Source organism: Dermacentor albipictus, chromosome 5 (assembly GCF_038994185.2).
Source record: "Dermacentor albipictus isolate Rhodes 1998 colony chromosome 5, USDA_Dalb.pri_finalv2, whole genome shotgun sequence".
In the NCBI taxonomy this organism is placed as follows: Eukaryota; Metazoa; Arthropoda; class Arachnida; order Ixodida; family Ixodidae; genus Dermacentor; species Dermacentor albipictus.
This window is the reverse complement of record NC_091825.1, coordinates 129,890,768-129,909,343: the sequence shown is the minus strand read 5'-3', so window position 1 is coordinate 129,909,343 and position 18,576 is coordinate 129,890,768. Positions and strand designations below refer to the sequence as shown.

General features: G+C 47.9%; 1 protein-coding gene across 13 annotated transcripts in view; it reads left to right on the top strand.

The window, feature by feature from the left end:
- LOC135906374 (transcription initiation protein SPT3 homolog) overlaps positions 1-18,576 on the top strand; it is a 585,543-nt gene that overhangs the window by 466,026 nt on the left and 100,941 nt on the right. The window contains exon 1 of one of the 13 annotated variants that reach the window (XM_065437742.2): positions 2,866-3,009. The exons of the other annotated variants lie outside the window; for them this stretch is intronic. Coding sequence (XP_065293814.2) covers positions 2,899-3,009 — 111 coding nt within the window. The 5' untranslated portion in view covers positions 2,866-2,898. Of the gene's footprint in view, positions 1-2,865; positions 3,010-18,576 lie in introns of those variants that run through there. 13 annotated transcript variants of the gene reach the window in all.

Sequence of the window (18,576 nt, the reverse complement as noted above, 5' to 3'; positions counted from 1 at the left end):
GTTTTTTTCCCAACCCTGTGGCAACTGCATCCCAGCACCCACAGCGCTGCTGTGAAACACGTCTCACGATACTAAATTTAGGCTTAAGCTCTTTCACAGCTCCAGCCTCCTCGGAATGTTCTGTAAGGTGCGCAAGAATGAGACTCCCTGCTGAAATGTTTACAAGACATGAAAGAGAAGAGAATGCAACAAAAGAGAACCGTAAAATCATTTCTGCGAGCGTCTCAATGCGTGCTTGAGAAAGAAGAAAAAAATTGTTGAAAGACAAGAAGAAAGCGGGAGGCGGTGCAGTATCGCGGAAGCCATGGTACCGTGGTTTCGAGCTCCGCTAGCGCTCATTCATGCCAACACGGCGGAAGGAGAAGCCATGCCGATAAAGCAAGTGGTCAATCTGCAAACTGACATGAAAGCATGTTTCGACCGCAGTAGGCAACGCGTCATCGCTGCTTTGCATCATCTTGACGGGCTCTGAGGAGATTGCTTCCCAGCAGTTATGAATTACATGTAATTGCCACACCTCGATGCTCAGCTAATAACCCAGCAAAGTATACTCGTTGTTAAATAAGCGTACCTTATACATATTTCGTGGCAGTCTGTCACAGCTATCGTTATCGCGTTTATTGTCGTCATAGCTTCTTGTCGGAAGAAATCACCAGGGAAAAAAATAATGCATTTGTTCTCAACTAAGGCTTGGCCACAAGTCCAAGTGTTTGAGCAGTATCTCCGTCGTGCGACTATCGTGTTGTCATCATGTCGTTCAATGTATTCGTTCATGATGGAATTTAAACTACACTTATAGATGGTCAATGGAGCTCTTCTATAGACGGCGATGCCTTGTTGTAGACTTGACCTTTGTGTCTATAAAGTTACGTGGACTGTATAGGGAAATATGTCTCATAATAGTTAAGAAATACTCTTAGGTCTATATTTTTTACCAGAGCAGATATTCAGACCTGTCATGATGGTCAAATACCAGTGCGTAAAAACAAGGGGCGAATGTAGAAGCCACATATACGGCGCTGTGTATATGTCTCTTCTACGTTCGTCCTTTGTTTCTTTTTTTTTACGCACTGGTATTTGATTCTGTCTCTTTTGTATTTCCCTCGGACTCTAATCGTGTTTCATTAAGGAGTAGGTATACCCTACCCATATATGGTCAATTTTCTGTGACTCCAAAGCAGCTCTCCAGAGTTATCTCTCCGCACTGGGTTACGGATTCTACGGAGAGCTCATAGCCGACGTCAGATGAGTCCAATATCACGATGAGTCCATCGTCGCCATGAGTCCAGCATCGCGATGAGCCCACGATCCCGATGAATCTACCATCGCGGCATAATGTTACAGTCGTCACTGCGTAATCCATGGAAACAGCCTAGAGGACGCAACCGCTCGATCTGCCCACGACGGCTTCAGCTGTGTTACAATCCCGCTTTTGAGAGCCGACGCCACGGAAAAACTTCGCGTGCTTGCGCGTGACCTAACGCTAGTTCAGTGGAATTCGACCAAGTTTACTAAAGCGCAACTTAATTCCCTGGATCCTAATTTATAGTTCCGTCTTTGGTCCACCCTCTCACTACGTGACTGCATTTTTCTAGTCCCTCCATGGCTTAGAGTAACATTACCAAACGCGACCATTACCAGAATGGCCAACAGCCCCCTCTTGCGAGTTTTGTGATTGCAGCGAAGAGATCTCACACCTTATTTGTAAGTGATCATCGCTCACCTTTGCACACCTTCTTTTATTTTGATCAGCAAAGAGCAGCGCTGTACTCCACATTACACCGGTTGTACAATCGCCAACTACCAGAAGCCAACATTTTTGCACATGGCTAACATGACCTTCAATACGGGCTGCTGGAAAGGCACTGCTGTGTAACATATATATATATATATATATATATATATATATATATATATATATATATATATATATATATATATATATTCTTCATTTTTTCTTCTTTTTTTCTGTTGTCCATAATCAAGGTTTGGTCGCCCACATTTAGCGTGATCATCAAATAGGAAACTCTGGTCATGCAGAGCCTAGCAAACGAGAGATAGAGAGAGAAAGAGAGAGAGAGAAAGTGTGAGAAAAAAAAAGATGCAAGAACGCCCCTGCAATTGGTGCGGGTCCAGCCGGTAAAAATTAATCCGGAAAGTGCGGCGTGTTTCATCATCACATCGCGGTTTTGGCATGTAAAATGCCAGAGTGAAATAATTTTTTTTAAAAGAATGCAGTTTCATCGTTTAATATGATATGAACTAGGAAAATCTTGACGCCATAACGAGCTCCGTAAAAGTGCCGTGTAAGAGACTGCAGAATGATAAGTAGGTGTTCCATTAGAAATGTTGCTGCACCATATTTTGTTCGCTAAGCTTGGTTGCTTATCGCGAAAAATAATTGCGCGAAACTATAGAGTGATGCTACAAACCGTTGATAATTTCCGAAACGCTGGTAAGAAACGCTGGTAATCTCGTCTCAAATCTCCTCAATTACACGAAAGAGAGAGAGAGAGAAAGATGGAGAGAAAAAGAAAGGAAACAATAATACCAGCAAGAAAGCCTAGCTTTATTTCCGACGTCACAAAGCAGAAAAAGAGTTAAAATGTATATCGTAGTTGAAAGCGAATCCTTGGGCAGAAAAAAAATATTTTGTATGCCAGTCACACGCATTCTTTATTTGCTCTTTAACGATTGTTTATTCGGCGTATCGCAACAACTCATACCAAAACTCCGAACGTTAAACTGCAAACACTACGCGTTCACTGGCGAAAACAGAACCGAAACGAAACAGCGCAAGGGGCCGGCCACAAAGCGGCGCCACAACCGGCCTCCGCCATCATCATCACCAGATTTTTAGTCAATGGCGGCGCCCAGCAGCGAGCTGCATCTGTCGTGATGGCCAAGGAAAATCAGGCGTCGCTCAAGAATACGAAGTTCAAGAGCAAGCCCAAGAAACCGAATAGAGACAGGGAGCCTTCCGCGTCCTCGTCCGCTAATGAAAACAAGGTTTGGCTCTCTTTACAGCCTGTCGGCAACGTTTATTTGCCGCGGCAGCTTTCTCCGGGTATTGTTTACCAGCGTCGTTCGAAGCTCTCAGCCGGTTCTGCGAGCGCACCTCCTGCCTCGAAACGAACACATTACGCTGGAAACAAACTGCTAAGACTTCCGATTGTGTTCACAACTGCTACTACGCTGCTGACGTGACCATATTCGTAGCGGGAGCGTTCACCGAATATTATAATTGTGGGTAGCGTTGGAAGCGTCATTGAGTGTTTACGTGCCCTCGATGTTGTAAAGAGCGATAACCACATGCGCTTACCGTGCCACGTCACGTAATTATTCTCAGCTGGTAATTTATGTTTCTTTTTTTCGACGAGATAGACCAATGCTTAGGGTAGACTTGTCAACTTCGGCTTTCGTAAGTTCACATCGGAGTGCCACAAAAAACAACGCGGATTCATGATGCTTTTTACGTTGGCAACTCTTTCAATAACACATGTGCTTTACCCTGACTTCTGAAAACATTTAACAGCTATGTTGGGAATGCCGACAGCTTTGAAAACCAACTCTATATGAGAGAGAGAAACGGGGTTGGAAAGCCATGGAGGGAAAAGCAGCTGTACTTATTGAATTTGCTCAGCTTTGATTTAGATGACATGAGCCTGGCCGGGAGAGGGCGCAGATATATTTACAAATAGCGACATTGTACTCATGTAATTTGTCTTGTAATCTGCGCGTTGCGATTAGAGTGCATACAGCCTCAAACATTTGACCTGTGCTGTGATTTTCTTACTGTATGCTGTTTTGTGTTCTTATATCGGTTTTCTTTACTTTAGTATATATGATATGTGTTAGAGGCGTTTATTACGCACTGTGCAAAAGCATCAAACGATGCGCAAGAGCGAAGTTCTAACAGAAGATCCTTCACAAAGATCGATTGAGTGATTTTTTTATACTAGTAATATTATTTACTGAAGAGAACATCTTAAGGCTAACATTGCCATTCATCTGTAACGGATGCAGTGTGTTGCTCGAACGTTGTCATGTGCTGTAGAGGCGACCGTGTGTTTATTTATTTATTTATTTATTTGTTTATTTATGTACCTATGAATAATGTGGCGTTGTCAAAAAAACACTGCAGGTGGGTATACATATTTGTACAGCAACAAGTTCAGACAAAAAGTGAAATACAGCCAGGCAAAGGTTACATCAAAAAGTTTACATAGCAGAAAAAGAACTTCATCAGTGTCATCACGCACAACACCATAGTATTTCAGGGCATGAGTTAAGACCCAAAAACAACAACAAAATTATTAATTGTTGAATATGTGCCTCAAATAATGACAGAAAATTCTGTGTTACTACATTATCAGCAGGGTTGTTCCAGTTTGTTATAGTTCTAGGAAGATAGAAATATTTGTAACAGTTAGTTTTTGTTAACAATGGTTTTACTGAGAGAGAATGTCGCATGTGCGTAGCGTAACCACTGGAATAACTAATTATTTGCGAGGCGTCAATGTTGTAGTGCACATTTATCAATTGGAAAAAAGATTTTCAAGTGACAAATATGATTCTTGTCATTATAACGCTTTTTTCACTTCTCACTTCTCACTTATGCTTTTTCACTGCTTTATTTGAACTATTTCTAATTGTAAATATTGGTCTTAGTGTAGCTGTCCCAGATTATTACAGCCTATTCTAAGAATGGTTGTACAACAGCATTACAAGTTAAGAACGGTGTTTCAGGTGTAGCAAACCATAATGCGTGCCTTTATTATTCAACGTAAATTCAAAGCAAAATTCAGGCCCTGTTGATGATACATTTGGACTAGTAGGTCGAAAATCCAAGACCGTACACCTAAAATGGACTAAATGCAAACTCAATTTGATGCTTTGTATACTGCCCTGGGTGTTCTGCCTGTTGCAATGTAATGTGTTGTTGACACCTCACTACAATTTTCATTAAATGTTCCTGTATAGAGGTCTCGATGCCAAATTTTTCTTTTGACGTTCTCAAAGGCGTTTTTCTTTTCTCTAACGTTATTTTTACATCGACGCCTAATTATTATTTCCAGAATCTTCTTACGTGTGTTGCGTACTATCATTAGGTAACGCTTCTTGCAACGAATCTAAAAACGTTGGTTTCTTGTAGCTGTAACATTGTTGAGTAATAACCCTACTGTGAATTAAGTATCTCTCCCTGACCGCGCATTGCAGCTGACTTCAATGGCGACGGAAACAGTGGTAGGAGTTCAACCCTCGGTCGTGATCGCTCCGGTACTCGACAATTCCGCAGTTCATAGCGAAACGTATGTTTGACGCGTATTTGGCTCGCTGCTGCATTCTACGGCGAAGGACATCAGAAGTCGGCACCACTTATTTTGATGGGTTGTTATCTTCTGAAGTCGTAGATAGATGGCTCTGCGAGCAGCGTTTGTGGCTCGCGCCGCCATTTGCGTCGGTTGGGTGGTTATTCTGAAGCACAGCGTGTATAGCAGCAGTTACATGGTGCTTTCTGATGCACGAAATTCACTCACTGAGTAAAAATAGCGCGGCCACTGTCCCGCTCAAGGGAAGGTGCACCTTCCCGATCAAGGGAAGGTGCAAGACGCTCTCACAATTTTTACCAAGGACCCCACGGTGGCGGAACAAGCGGCAATTGCTCTAGCCATCAGGAGTAATAAGTGGGCCTTCATTTACAGTGATTCAAAAACCGCTGTAAAGTGTTTTGATAAAGGCTACGTAGCTGGAGTTGCAGCTAAACTTTTTGAAAACATTGTGATTATGACAACTGAAATCCGATGGTTTCCTGCGCATATGGGGAAAGTGGACGAGACTCGGGTAAACCTCAATGAGGTTGCTCATGACTTGGCACGAGGACTTGCTAACCGTGACAGTCACAACCGAGCCGTTCACCATCAAGCGAGGGAATCCAGAGATCATTTGTTAACATACAATGATGTTACCAAACATTACTATTTAGGACGCAGACAATTCCCATTGCCACATTCAAAACTGAACAGGGCTCAGGCAGTCTCACTGCGCTTATTGCAAACGGGTACATATCCCACGCCGTACACCATTAATAAAATATATCCAGAGAGGGAGATTAAGATGGAATGCAATGATTGTAATGGCATCATTGGAATCAGACATATGCTGGCGGGGTGTCCCGCGACTCTCCCCAACCTCGTTGAAGAATGGACACAGTGGGAGAAAAGGATTCAAAGCCCATTGTTTCAGGACCAACTAAGGGCAGTCCAGAGGGCCCATGATGTCGCTGAAAGGCTTGGCCTGACAGTGCCAACGTGGGAGAGGCCCGCCTTGGCTTGAGAAGTCGAGCCTCCTAACCTCAGTACAATAAACGTTTTCACACACACACTGTCCCGCTACTTAGCCTGCGCATTGCTTAGTAACTTACGATAGAAAAATAAAGCTAGAAAAGCGAACCCATTATTTATTACAGGGTCATTCAATTGAAGGACCCTGTTTGTTATATTGATTGCTGTAAATTGATTTTATCGTTTAATTCAGCCTTATTTTAACGCGTCTTAACGTCTGCTACTTAGATACCTGCTTTCGAACTTGGTCACAGGCTTGGATTCGACCAGTACTCTGAAGTCCGCATTGCGGAAGGGAATTGGGTGCAGCTCAAGTCCGACCTACATATATATGCAGCCATTTCCGTTGCGGAAAATGCTTGCTGAGCAGTCGCATCCACTTCACTCAGAGATAGGGCCGTGTTCCTCAAACACGAACTCTTCTGGCGTGTTGTAGGCATTAGATATTGATAAATATTGCGGTGACTTAATTACTTATTACGTACATATTACGGCACTAAGTTAATTGAATTAACCACCGTATCCACAAAAATTATTTCTGTTATGCGTCAACTCCTCTAGGGATATGTACGTCTTCTGATTTTCTTCGGCTACTTTTGTCTTCGTTGTTACCTCGAGACCGAACTTATATTTTATACTACATGAGAGAACTCGCGAACCGTGGTGCCCTCGAAGCAGTTCGTCTTGAAATGCCTTCTTAAAAACTTTGGCCAAAGGACTGCAATTTATCTGGAGGGCATTAGGCGCACCATATATGCTCCCAAATGTGATCGAGTACCACGTGATCAGCGTCTCTCGCACGCCCACTTTCGTCGAAACACGAGTACCGCCGCTCCTCGAGCACCGCCTTCAGCCGTCAGCGCTCAGACGGGACTTCTTGAGTTAGTTAAGCTTCCCTTTGATGGAGTTTTCTTTTTTTCTCGAGAGAGGGAAGATAAAATAATAATAAAGGCTCGAAGTCGGGCAAAAAGAAAAAAGGAGCACAGAAGCGAGACGAACGGGAAGCGACTCGCAATACTAGCGAATGCAAATGCGATACGGGGGCGTAAGTATCGAGCAATCAGCCCCGAATACGTTACGCGCGTATATTCTCTTTCGCCGCTCGATTCTTCGAGGAGCTGGACGTAACTCCTCCCGCTTCTCATAGCGAGGCAGGTCCCACGGACGGGAGTAGAAGACAAGAAAGGTTAACGGGGTTTGAGTGGGGAAATGCTGGATCGAGCGGCGAAGAACAAGAACGTGTCTAGGGCAGGGGTCTTTACCGGTGAGCTTTGCTGGGAGAAAGCCTTCGCGGTGGCTGCCAAAGGGAGCCGCACCATCCTGCCGGCCTGGAAACTGAAAAGAATTGATGATATATACACCCGTGCTAGCTCGTGTCATACACGCACTGAATAGCTGCGCGCAGCTTTTGTTGTCTTCTTTCTGCTCTCTCTTTTTTTTTCTTCTTGGCAGCGCTTTACAGTGGCGTGCTTATTTGCATGCGTGCGTATACGTGTAAAGAGAGTTGAGAGAGGCAGCAATTAGTATCCCCCTCTCGCGCTGAATGGAGGGCGTATGCGAGTGTCGGTGATGCATGAGGATGCAGGTGGCGCTGGTGCGGGGACATTCTTCTAAGCTTAGGACATTCGGCTCGCAGCCGTTCTCTTATGCTGCGCTTGTCGCAAATAAGGCGTGGCTAGACGGGAGAGTGCGTGATCGGATCGTAACCAGGGTACAATGAAAGTGTAATTCAGTTTCGAGAAGTGGTCACCGCGGGGCTTGCCGGGTTCCAGAGAAGCGGGGTTGTTGCTCCCTTTTCGCGTATGGACCTCAGCCTTGCATTCTTGCATCGTGATGGACGCGAAATGCATAAACAATTGAAGAAAAGCGAAAGTAAAAGATTGAATCGAAGACTATCAAACTATATATATATATATATATATATATATATATATATATATATATATATATATATATATATATATATATATATATATATTCCTACGTGGACTCAGTGTATTAACGATCATTTAGTTAGATTTGGATGCACTTTAAGCAGCCATTGTGTTGAAAGTTAGCTCAGAGCCCTCCGCTCATACATATCCCCATTATTGCTTTGCCGCGCTATGCCACAGGAATCAATCAACTAAACTTGTCGGCGCTTTGGCTGTCGACTTCGCGACACCCTGCATGGTCCTCAATGTTGTGATCAGTGCGCGAACGGACGAGTACGACCGGGAGAATAGGAGACAGCGTATATCCTCGTGATATGCATGTAACGAAGACTCTCACTTTATTTTTTGTCACACTACCTGTGCGTAAGTATGAAAGTATGAAAGGAGGCATGGTGGCGTGGTGAAGCGGGCGAGTTGGAAGTTATGTATTGACATCTGTGCGCAAGCGTACGAGGGCGACGGGGACAACGCCGCACAAACGCATGTCCTGTGTACTCCCTCACGTTGCTCGTCTATTTGCGCACTGGACGCAATGCATGACTTCCTATTGGCCCGCTTCACCACCCTTCCATCCCTTAAGACTAACGCGCAGCTTCCCCTTTCCCCCGTGCAGAGTTGCCAACCGGTACTGTTTGTGGTTAAGCTCCGTGCTTTTCTACGCATAATTTCTCTATCTATGCTTATACGCAGCTTCCGTAGAATGCGCCAAAGTTTGCCATGTTCTGGGCAGTGCACTGCCCCCGCTGTCGCAGGCACGGGCTGCACTGGTGACTGCGCCCATCGCTGCCGGCGCCCTCTTTTGTGGGCCGCTATTGGGTGTCTGAGAACGAGCGAGTGAGAAAGCCGCGGGTGAAAGTGGAAGCAGCAGAGGGATGTGGAGAGGGGGATGGCGTATTCGGTGGCAAGAACGACACTGGCGTATATTCGTGCGTGCGTGCCCCGTTGGCGTCCCTTTTCCTCCCCCTCCCGTCGACTCGGCTCTAACCTGGCTTTGGTCGGCCTCGGGCAGCAAATGCCAGCGGCGGCTCGCGCAAGCGATCTGCGGCCCGTCTTTCCGTCGGAATGTTCTTTCATGTGTAATTTGTCGCGGTGCATCATTGATGAGCATCGATTGCCTTCTTTCTGCCTGCTCTGCCGACGTGAGCGCACGTGCTCTTGTCGGATCCACTTCGCCATTCGCTTTCTGCTCCCGTTCCCTGTCGCCCGTTGTTATGAACTCCAACCGGTGCCACCAGTGTTACGACTTCCAACCGGTGCCACCAGTGTTACGAACTTGTACCGCTGCACCACGATTACGGCTTTGTGGTCCCGTAGCGCTCGTCACCCGTTTCGTGACAGAGCGTTGGTAGCGATGACTCCGAGCCTGGCGTCGATGAGAATAACAAAAGGGACTTTATACATTATATACAGGTTATCATACAGGACATGAACGGGTCGGCACTGGGGCCGAGTGCTCACAACAAACGCGACTGTTCTCGCACGACGACGTCCGGCGAAAACGCGTTACACATCTCACCCCGGTCGGGAGCGACACTCTCTCCCGGTGGGGTCGGCAGATCCTGTTTTCGAGCGGCGTGTCGCTGCTTTTATAATCCCCGAGGCCCATTGTCACTCAACCGGCCCAATACAAAGTCAGCACACGACGGTCGTCCGAGGGGTCCAACCAGCGACCGCGCTGGCCACCCGGTTCAAAGTTCGCGCGCGCGGTGACCTCCAGGCAAGGGAGGTGCGGCGCCGGGCCGTCTGGCACACGCGGACACGTCTAAACACGCTGCTTCGCCGAGGCTTCTCCCGCACGAAGGCGCAGCATCTTGACTTGTGAAGGGAGAATTATGGCGCTCGCAGGATAGATTCTGCATCTTGCAGATTCGGAATCCGGGCTTGTGGTAATGGCACAACAGCATCCCCGCCCTCAGATAAGGCGCCGGGAAGACGAGCTGCCTCCACGTGGCTCGGATGCCAGGCGCGCACGTTCGTCAGGCTCGTCCAAGTTCACGTCCAGTGTCGGGACGCCAGGTAACCTCACGTGCCCAGGTCCGACTCGCCAGGACAGGAGCTCTGCTCACCACGTCGTCGCCAAGGCACCTTGACCAGCTCCGCTCGGGTCGTTCCTAAGACCTTGCTTCTCGCCACTGGTCCCGCTTGGTCGTTCTGCAGCTTGCAAAACCGACCGGCAAAAGGCAACACCCAACACGAACAAGTGCCCTCTGTCTCCCGTCAAACACCAGACAAGGCCATAATTCAAATCAACCTAACTAAATTGTTTTCCCCTTTTTTCTCCCGCTGCAACAAGAGGCAGGTGTACGATCTAGCACACAAGGCTCAAACAATCAGTTTTCAAATCATCAACACAACGAAATAGAAACAATTATTAATCAGCAATAATAATTACAAATAGAATGGTCCCCTTGAAATCGCTTTGGACCGAAAACATACTTCTGAGGAAGCAAATGAGGTCATTCATTTTTCCCGGCGATATTTTCGCGGAATCTGAAGCTGCTTATATTTGCGACCCTGCTTATCCGTGTAGCGGCGGTACAATAAGCCAGGTTCCTTGCCAAATGAAACCCCCTTTTTTTCCACTCCCCGTTTTACGCTCTTCCTCAGATCGGCTAATGAACAATCTTCCTGTTGCTCGTGAATCAGACTTTTTCTTTCAACTGCAGCCTGCTCCTGCCGGCTGGCGGAAACCGGAGCGAGTGCGGAGCCCGCGTCGCCTAATTGCGGCGTCGAGTCTATATCGCGGCTAGCACTTCCCGCGTCACTCCCACTCACTTCCAGGACCCGCTCGTCTAGGCCAGCCTCCGAGCTCTGCCTCTCCCGTGACTGCTCGCCACTCAAGTTACCGTGATCGGTCCGTGTGCCGCACCGCCTTTCGCTCACCGACACTAAGTCAAGTTCCCTCGACAGCGGGCGCGCTTTGGATCGCGTGGGGGCCATGTACGCCACGTCGGCAAAGAATGATTTGCCCTGATCCCTCAGCAGCTGCTCCGAGCTATTTGAGAAGAGGTAGGAAAATTGCTCCGGGAGGGCGGCTGACACAGCGGCTTCGGTGTTAAGTTTCCCAAATTCTCCTTCAATGATAACCGTTGCGATCGGTAAACAGACACTCTCCTTCTCGGCCACTTGCCGTATCCTAACGCACTCTCCCGTAAAATCACTCGAGGAGACGAAAGACGGATGAACAACGTCCATAGTTGCTGCAGAGTCCCGAAGTGCACGGCACTTCTTGCCGTTTACCTTAATTTCCTGCACATAGGGCTCCAATAGACGTATGTTTTTGTGAGTTTCCTGTATCGTTGCAAAAGCAATTCTCTCTGGGCAGCTTGCAGCGATGTGCCCTTGCTTTTTGCAATTATAGCAGGCTAACGGTTTCCGTTTTTCAAAAAAACGCGTCGTATCATTTCGCTGTTTTGTTGCAAAAGCAATTTTCTCTGGGCAGTTCCCAGCGATGTGCCCTTGCTTTTTGCAATTGTAACATTTCCGTTTTTCGGGCTTTCCGGAAAACCCATCTCTCCTATCTGCCTTTTCTACGCGCACTGCCTTGCTGTGCAAGCTGCGGCGGGTGTAATACTCTTCCGCTAACTCTGCTGCCTTGTTTAGCTTAACCTCCTTTAGCCTATCTTGCAGCCAGAGCCGGACATCCTCATCAATGCAACGGTAGAACTGCTCCAACGCGATGCATTCGACAATTTTGTCGCGGTCGTCGTAAACCTCTTCGCCCTTCAGCCATTCCACCAGGTCGGCTTTTAGACGAAACGCGAAGTCAACATTCGACTCCTTGCCCTTTTTTGCATACCGGAACCTCTGCCGGAAAGCTTCGGGCGACAATTTGTACTTCCGCAGTAGCGCTTCCTTCACATCACTGTAGCTCTCAAACGCCTCTTTCGATAAGCAAGTTATTACGTCTGATGCCTCCCCAGGGAGCAACGCTAACAGATTCTGTGCCCAAAGGGATCGCTCAATGCTATTCCGTTCACACACGTGCTCAAATTTCACGAGGTATTTGGCCATATCCTCTCCGACGACAAAGGGTGGAAGTTGATCGCGTATTCTTGGAACGTTAGAAGTGAGACTAGGCGCTGGCGAGCTATTTCGGGTCTCCAACTCTTTCATTTTAAGCTCGTGCTCACGAATCTCTCTCCTTTCCTCCTTTTCCTCCTCGCGACGTTGCTGTTCTCTCCTTTCCTCCTTTTCCTCCTCGCGACGTTGCTGTTCTCTCCTTTCCTGCTCGCAACGTTCCTTCTCCCTTTCCTCCCTTTCCCGACGTTCATTGATACCCGCCAAGGCCTCTGCGGCTTCCTCAGCCGTTACGTCCCCAGTCCTCATGACCTCAAGGATCGCATTCTTTCTTTTGGTTGAGCCCAACTCAATGCCCAACTCCTCACAAATTTCGAGAAGTTCCTTCACCTTGTACTTCTCCATCGTTCACACTGTCCTCCTGCTGTTTACCCTTTTTGAATATACCTGCCGTACGCTACTATAACACTACTAGTGAGACATATGCAAGTATTTCACACACTGCCCTGTTTACCCCCTCAGCATCCCCTGGTTTTCAAAACACTCTTACTAGGCTTGAAACACACAAGGTTATCACAATGCAACACCAAATCCTTCCCTAAGCTACTATAACCTGTGTCAGAGAAAGTCTGGTGTTTGAGGTAAACTTCAGGCACTCACCGCGCCGAGGTAGCTGATGCCGGTCAATCCCGTAGCTGCCATCCAGTGTTATGGAATCCCAACCGGTGCCACCAGTGTTACGACTTCCAACCGGTGCCACCAGTGTTACGAACTTGTACCGCTGCACCACGATTACGGCTTTGTGGTCCCGTAGCGCTCGTCACCCGTTTCGTGACAGAGCGTTGGTAGCGATGACTCCGAGCCTGGCGTCGATGAGAATAACAAAAGGGACTTTATACATTATATACAGGTTATCATACAGGACATGAACGGGTCGGCACTGGGGCCGAGTGCTCACAACAAACGCGACTGTTCTCGCACGACGACGTCCGGCGAAAACGCGTTACACATCTCACCCCGGTCGGGAGCGACACTCTCTCCCGGTGGGGTCGGCAGATCCTGTTTTCGAGCGGCGTGTCGCTGCTTTTATAATCCCCGAGGCCCATTGTCACTCAACCGGCCCAATACAAAGTCAGCACACGACGGTCGTCCGAGGGGTCCAACCAGCGACCGCGCTGGCCACCCGGTTCAAAGTTCGCGCGCGCGGTGACCTCCAGGCAAGGGAGGTGCGGCGCCGGGCCGTCTGGCACACGCGGACACGTCTAAACACGCTGCTTCGCCGAGGCTTCTCCCGCACGAAGGCGCAGCATCTTGACTTGTGAAGGGAGAATTATGGCGCTCGCAGGATAGATTCTGCATCTTGCAGATTCGGAATCCGGGCTTGTGGTAATGGCACAACACCGTGCATAGATAGTGTCAGTTCCTAAGATCTTGTAGCGTCAGTTCTCGGCGATGTTGGCCCATTTTTATTTTATTCTCATTTCTTTCCTCGTTGTTCTTTTGTTCAGTTCGCGTCGGATTTATATTCTTATACACTCAGTTTGTGCGGCAGTTAACCGGTGCAGGTTTTGGATATTACTTGCCGGCCTCAGTGAATCAGTAGTTATTCTTGCTTTAGAGCATGGTCTGTGCGCTGTTTGGAGAACCCTGCAGCACTCTACCGTTTGTTTTTTACTAGATTTTGCTCAATATAATCGTTTGTAGGGCTGTTAGCTTCGTAAATGTCAGAAATAATACTGGCTCAAGAAAGACAAATATAATCAGGCAGGTTGGCCACTTAGGCGAGGTGATTCCTGATGTCGGGAGTCTTTTTTTTCTTCCTTTTAACGTTGATAGACGACACACACACACACGCACAAAAAAGACGTAGGATGGTTGAAGCGTCTTTATACCCTTGTGTGTTAGCTCAATAGGCACTGCCAATATAAATGGAGTCCTGTTTGTACGTTTGCTTCAAGCTTTAGTTTATTCATTTTCATCTCAAGGATGAAGTTAGGTGCGCTAGAAGAGGGAGCTCTGTCGCATGAGGAGAACCTCGAGCTTTCCTGATACGGGGGCCACAGCGAGGACACAAAGGGTGATCCCTCCTAGCATCATGAACATTACAAATAGTTGAGCAAGATATGAATATTATATAGCAACACTTCGAAAAATACACACACAAGCGAAGTATTCACGAAACGGTGTCACATGCAAGTCACAATGTACACGAACTGCTATCAATACACAAGCTACCATATGCATATACACGTTTCTTAGCGCCGAAGTCAGGGCTGGTATTCTGTAAGCGTCCACCTAGTGGACCGTCCATTTCGGCCGCTGCTGAGTGGATGCAGCTGTACGAGCGAGGAGGAGACGAGTGGCCCTAGCCGACCAGGAAAGGCCGAAATGGACAGTCCGCTAGGTGGACTCTTACAGAATACCTCCCCAGCGTAACATATATATTCACGATAACACTGCTGCCATAATTTTACGCGAGGTCCATTGTTCAGTTCATCCTTTCCTCGAACAATTTATTTAATAACTGAGGAAAAGTGAATCGTAGCATTTGTCGCCCACATTGTGTATCTTCCAGCGAATAATAAGTACTCAGTCAGGCCGAATCAGAAGTCGCACTAGACGGCTCGACCCGATGGCGTTCATGTGGACATACTTATAATGGGCTGAGATCTGAGAGGAACTTAGCGCCGATGCTATATTGGTGGCAAGGACTTACGGAGGCGCCATCTGTCGGAAACGCCTCGCTTGCGTAGTATGAGGGATAACACGGAGCGCTCAATAAGAAACACCATGCGGGACACCGCCCTGGAAACACCCTCCTGGACATTTCTGTAAGTTCACTCGAAACGAAGGAAGTCTTTTACTGTGAAAATAATAATCTTGGGCAAACAGAAAGCATAGAATGGTGTACAGACACTATCTCTTTACCGAATACGTACAGTGAAAGCCCACTTCTCGCGGTCGCCGCGATGGAGTCACCCGAACTTGCTTCTGGTGTGAAAGGTAGGGATTCGCTGAGAGCAAACCATGTGAAATATGTTCTTATAGTGGGCTGTCTGTATATGTAAATGTAGCCTAACAGAACGAAGCCTCAATGCAGCGATCGCACGGGTTCGCGGTGACAGAATGCGCGTCTGCATGCATGTCAGCGCACATTGTTTCACTTTCGCTGCGAGCGCGTTGTCGCACCATACCGTGAGCTTTAGGTCGCAGCATATCAGCATGTGACGGTACACAAGCAACCATTGTTTTGTGGACATAATCAGAGTTGTTAAAAAATAATTTCGTTATAAATAGGGACTTCGACGCCTACGACGGTGACTTGTCCCGTCGCGACAATTCAATCTTTTTTTTTCTTCTTAAGTCTTTTACGTTTTAATATAATTATTTCTCAAGTTCCGTCATACTGTACGTTTATCGGTCTCCTCGGCGAGCAAATTACCCGCTGCTTATTTTTCTTAATCCAGTACATTTCACTGTTTGGTGCTACACAAGCATGAACATACACAAATCCTTTTTTAAATGTGCTTTTTACCGTCCCCTTTCCATTCCGATGAACTTGCCAGTATGTAGCATCAACAAGTTCATAGACCAAAGCTTCATGACATCAGCCGGGCAGCGTGCACGGGCGAGTGTCTCAGTGCGCGCTTTTTGCTACTCACGGAACATTGCAGACACAGCGCCATATCAGAAATCTTCCTCGCGGAAGTGCTTGCTGCACACCCGAGTTGTAGCCGATGGCTGCTTGCCGGTGCTTAAGTCTCGCTATCCAAGCTTCACGCAGCTTCTTGTCCTGCGGGTTCATGTGAAGGCTGACACCGGGCTCCGTTGTGTACGTCCGGCACTGTGGCACCCAGCAGTAGCTTACCATGTCGGACGCCTTCAAAGGCAGCCACTACCTATTATAGGGCTTTAAAGTGTTGTCAAGCACACACCCGAAACAGGAAAATACCCCCCCCCCCCCCTTAATCAGTACCACAGCGCAGGTGGGACATTAAACTTTCTTTTTCAGCTCGCTTCTGCGCTTCCGAAGCAGCCGACGCGGCCGCTGCAGATGGCGTTCTCATGTGGTGTAACATTTTCATTAACAATCTCTTAGCTGGATGACAATCGCCGAAACTTTCTTTGCAGATACGGTTCCTGTAATCTTCTCATCATTATCATTATTATCATCTTTATTGTAATTTTATTGTTATTATAAATATTGCGCGCGTTATTTGCTGGTATTCGCGGATAGAGCTTTGTGCGGTGATCATTACAGGACGGCGCGTGCGGCTGGCAAAGATTTGTCTCGGCGTGACTTTACTTTCTTTTCCTCCGACGCATCAGATCCATACGTGTAGCAGTGTGGGTCACCCAGGGAACGAGATTGGCTTCCCGCTGGGCCTGACGAGCTGAAGGGAAAGCGTCAAAAAGTTTTGGCGGCGGCAAAGCTTTCAGTCGACTTGGGGAGCAGGTTGGTTGGGCAGGGTTCGCGTTATGGCGGCGAGCAGGCGGAGATGGATTTTCGGAGAGGGTGAGGAGGAAAGAGAGAAAGGGCAAGTGCGGTCTGGCGCGTGGTCTCGGGGATCGCGAGATACAGGGAGGAAGCGGCGACCGAGTTTGGGAGGGGGAGAAAGGGAGAGGTGGGGTGTATGTCTGTCCCCCCGGGGCAGATCACTGATTTCTTCCGGGGGCAAGGCTTTCTCTCGCCTGTCGGAGGCAATCCGGAATCATCCGCCTGATCCTGATCCTCTGTCGCGACTCCTCTTTCTCCACGCGCGGCGTTCGCTGTCGCGTCTTTTCCTCCTTTCCAGCTTTTCTTTTTCTTAGTCTCCTCCTCTTGTATTTCTTTGTTTTCCTTTATCTCTTGGTCTTGTGAGCCTGCTGTAGCCTGCGCTGTCACTGATCCTCTTCCGACGCCGTCGTTCTTTTGAGGTCTTATTCGTCCTTCCTGAGTGGCTGGGCGGCGGCGAGCAGCCGCCGGTGTGATGTTTCTGGTGGTGGCTTCGAGACGCCGGCGTTCTGAGGTGGTCGGAGCGCACGCTCGGCAGGGCAGGCAAGAAAAGAAAGGGTCTAACCGGCTGCAGCAGCGATTAGCTCTTTTGTAACGTTCTCTGATTGCTTAGGCCAGACGAAAGAGTGAAACGCATGTTACTTAATCAGTAAAAAACGTTTTCTCGAAAAATGAGCTGCGAACAGCGCGACAATTGGAGAGTCGCAGTAACCAACACGGCTCGTAAAACACCGACGCGGAATTTCGAGAATGCGGGAAACGCGAACGGACGTATTTACTCGCGGTAAGAAATGTAAGAAAGCTGCAGGAGCGCGGCTCTATAACGCCATTAGCCTGTTACATACGTTCCCCCAGCAGCGCGATATGCACTTTACAGAAACAGTCCTTGCATGAACTTATTATGCCTCTGTCACGTGGACAACCTTAACCGTAGTTAGTTAGGCTTTCGCACACAGTTTTCGCCTTACCTATCTTGGTTTGCATATGTACTGTAAAGTAGAATTTAGTAAAAAAATATTCGGACAAACCTTGATGCTATGCAAAGTGTATGGTAAAGGGGAGAGCAGGTTTGTGGAAAGTATGTGCGATGTTGTGGATTCGCAAGTGAGGAAAGCGTGTTGTGGAAAAGAGGGTGCATCTGACGTCATTCGCCCCGGCTGGGGCTGTGCACACCTCTAATTGCTTAGCAGGAGAAAGGGCGCGGCCGTCGTTGCGGTCTGCGTAATACGGGGTGTCGCACGGTGCGCTTTCTATCGCCATCGCGCTCGATTGGGATCGAATTTCTCGATCGCAATTGGCGCCTTTGCACAAGCTAGGGAAGGGAGCCAATCGCGATCGTGATTTTTGATCACGATCAAGCTCGATCGCAGTCGTAAGTGTGCACCGTGTGACCGGGGTGCAAGGCTGCTATATGCAAGACAAAAGCGGAATGCATGTTTTGAGGTGAAGTTCACCCCCAGCCGTGCATCTCGCTGCCATGCCCGCGATGGGGTCCGTGCAACAGCCACAGCAGACGACGATGCTTCGACAAAACAGTATACGTTTCGCTTACTTTGACAATTGTCTTACAGATTGTTTCCGCACCTTTTTTTTCATTTCTTACCTTGGCGGAGTTGAGCAATAGGTATATTGGGGCGCTAATAGCCTGGTGGCGTACTTATGACGTAAAAACGTGAGCGTCGAAACCCGCTGCAGCCTCTCTCCTCCGTTTCTTTTCTTTGTTCGTTATATCTTTCTCTTATTTTCCTCTACGCTGTTTTCTTTCTTGTTGCAACTCTCCGCC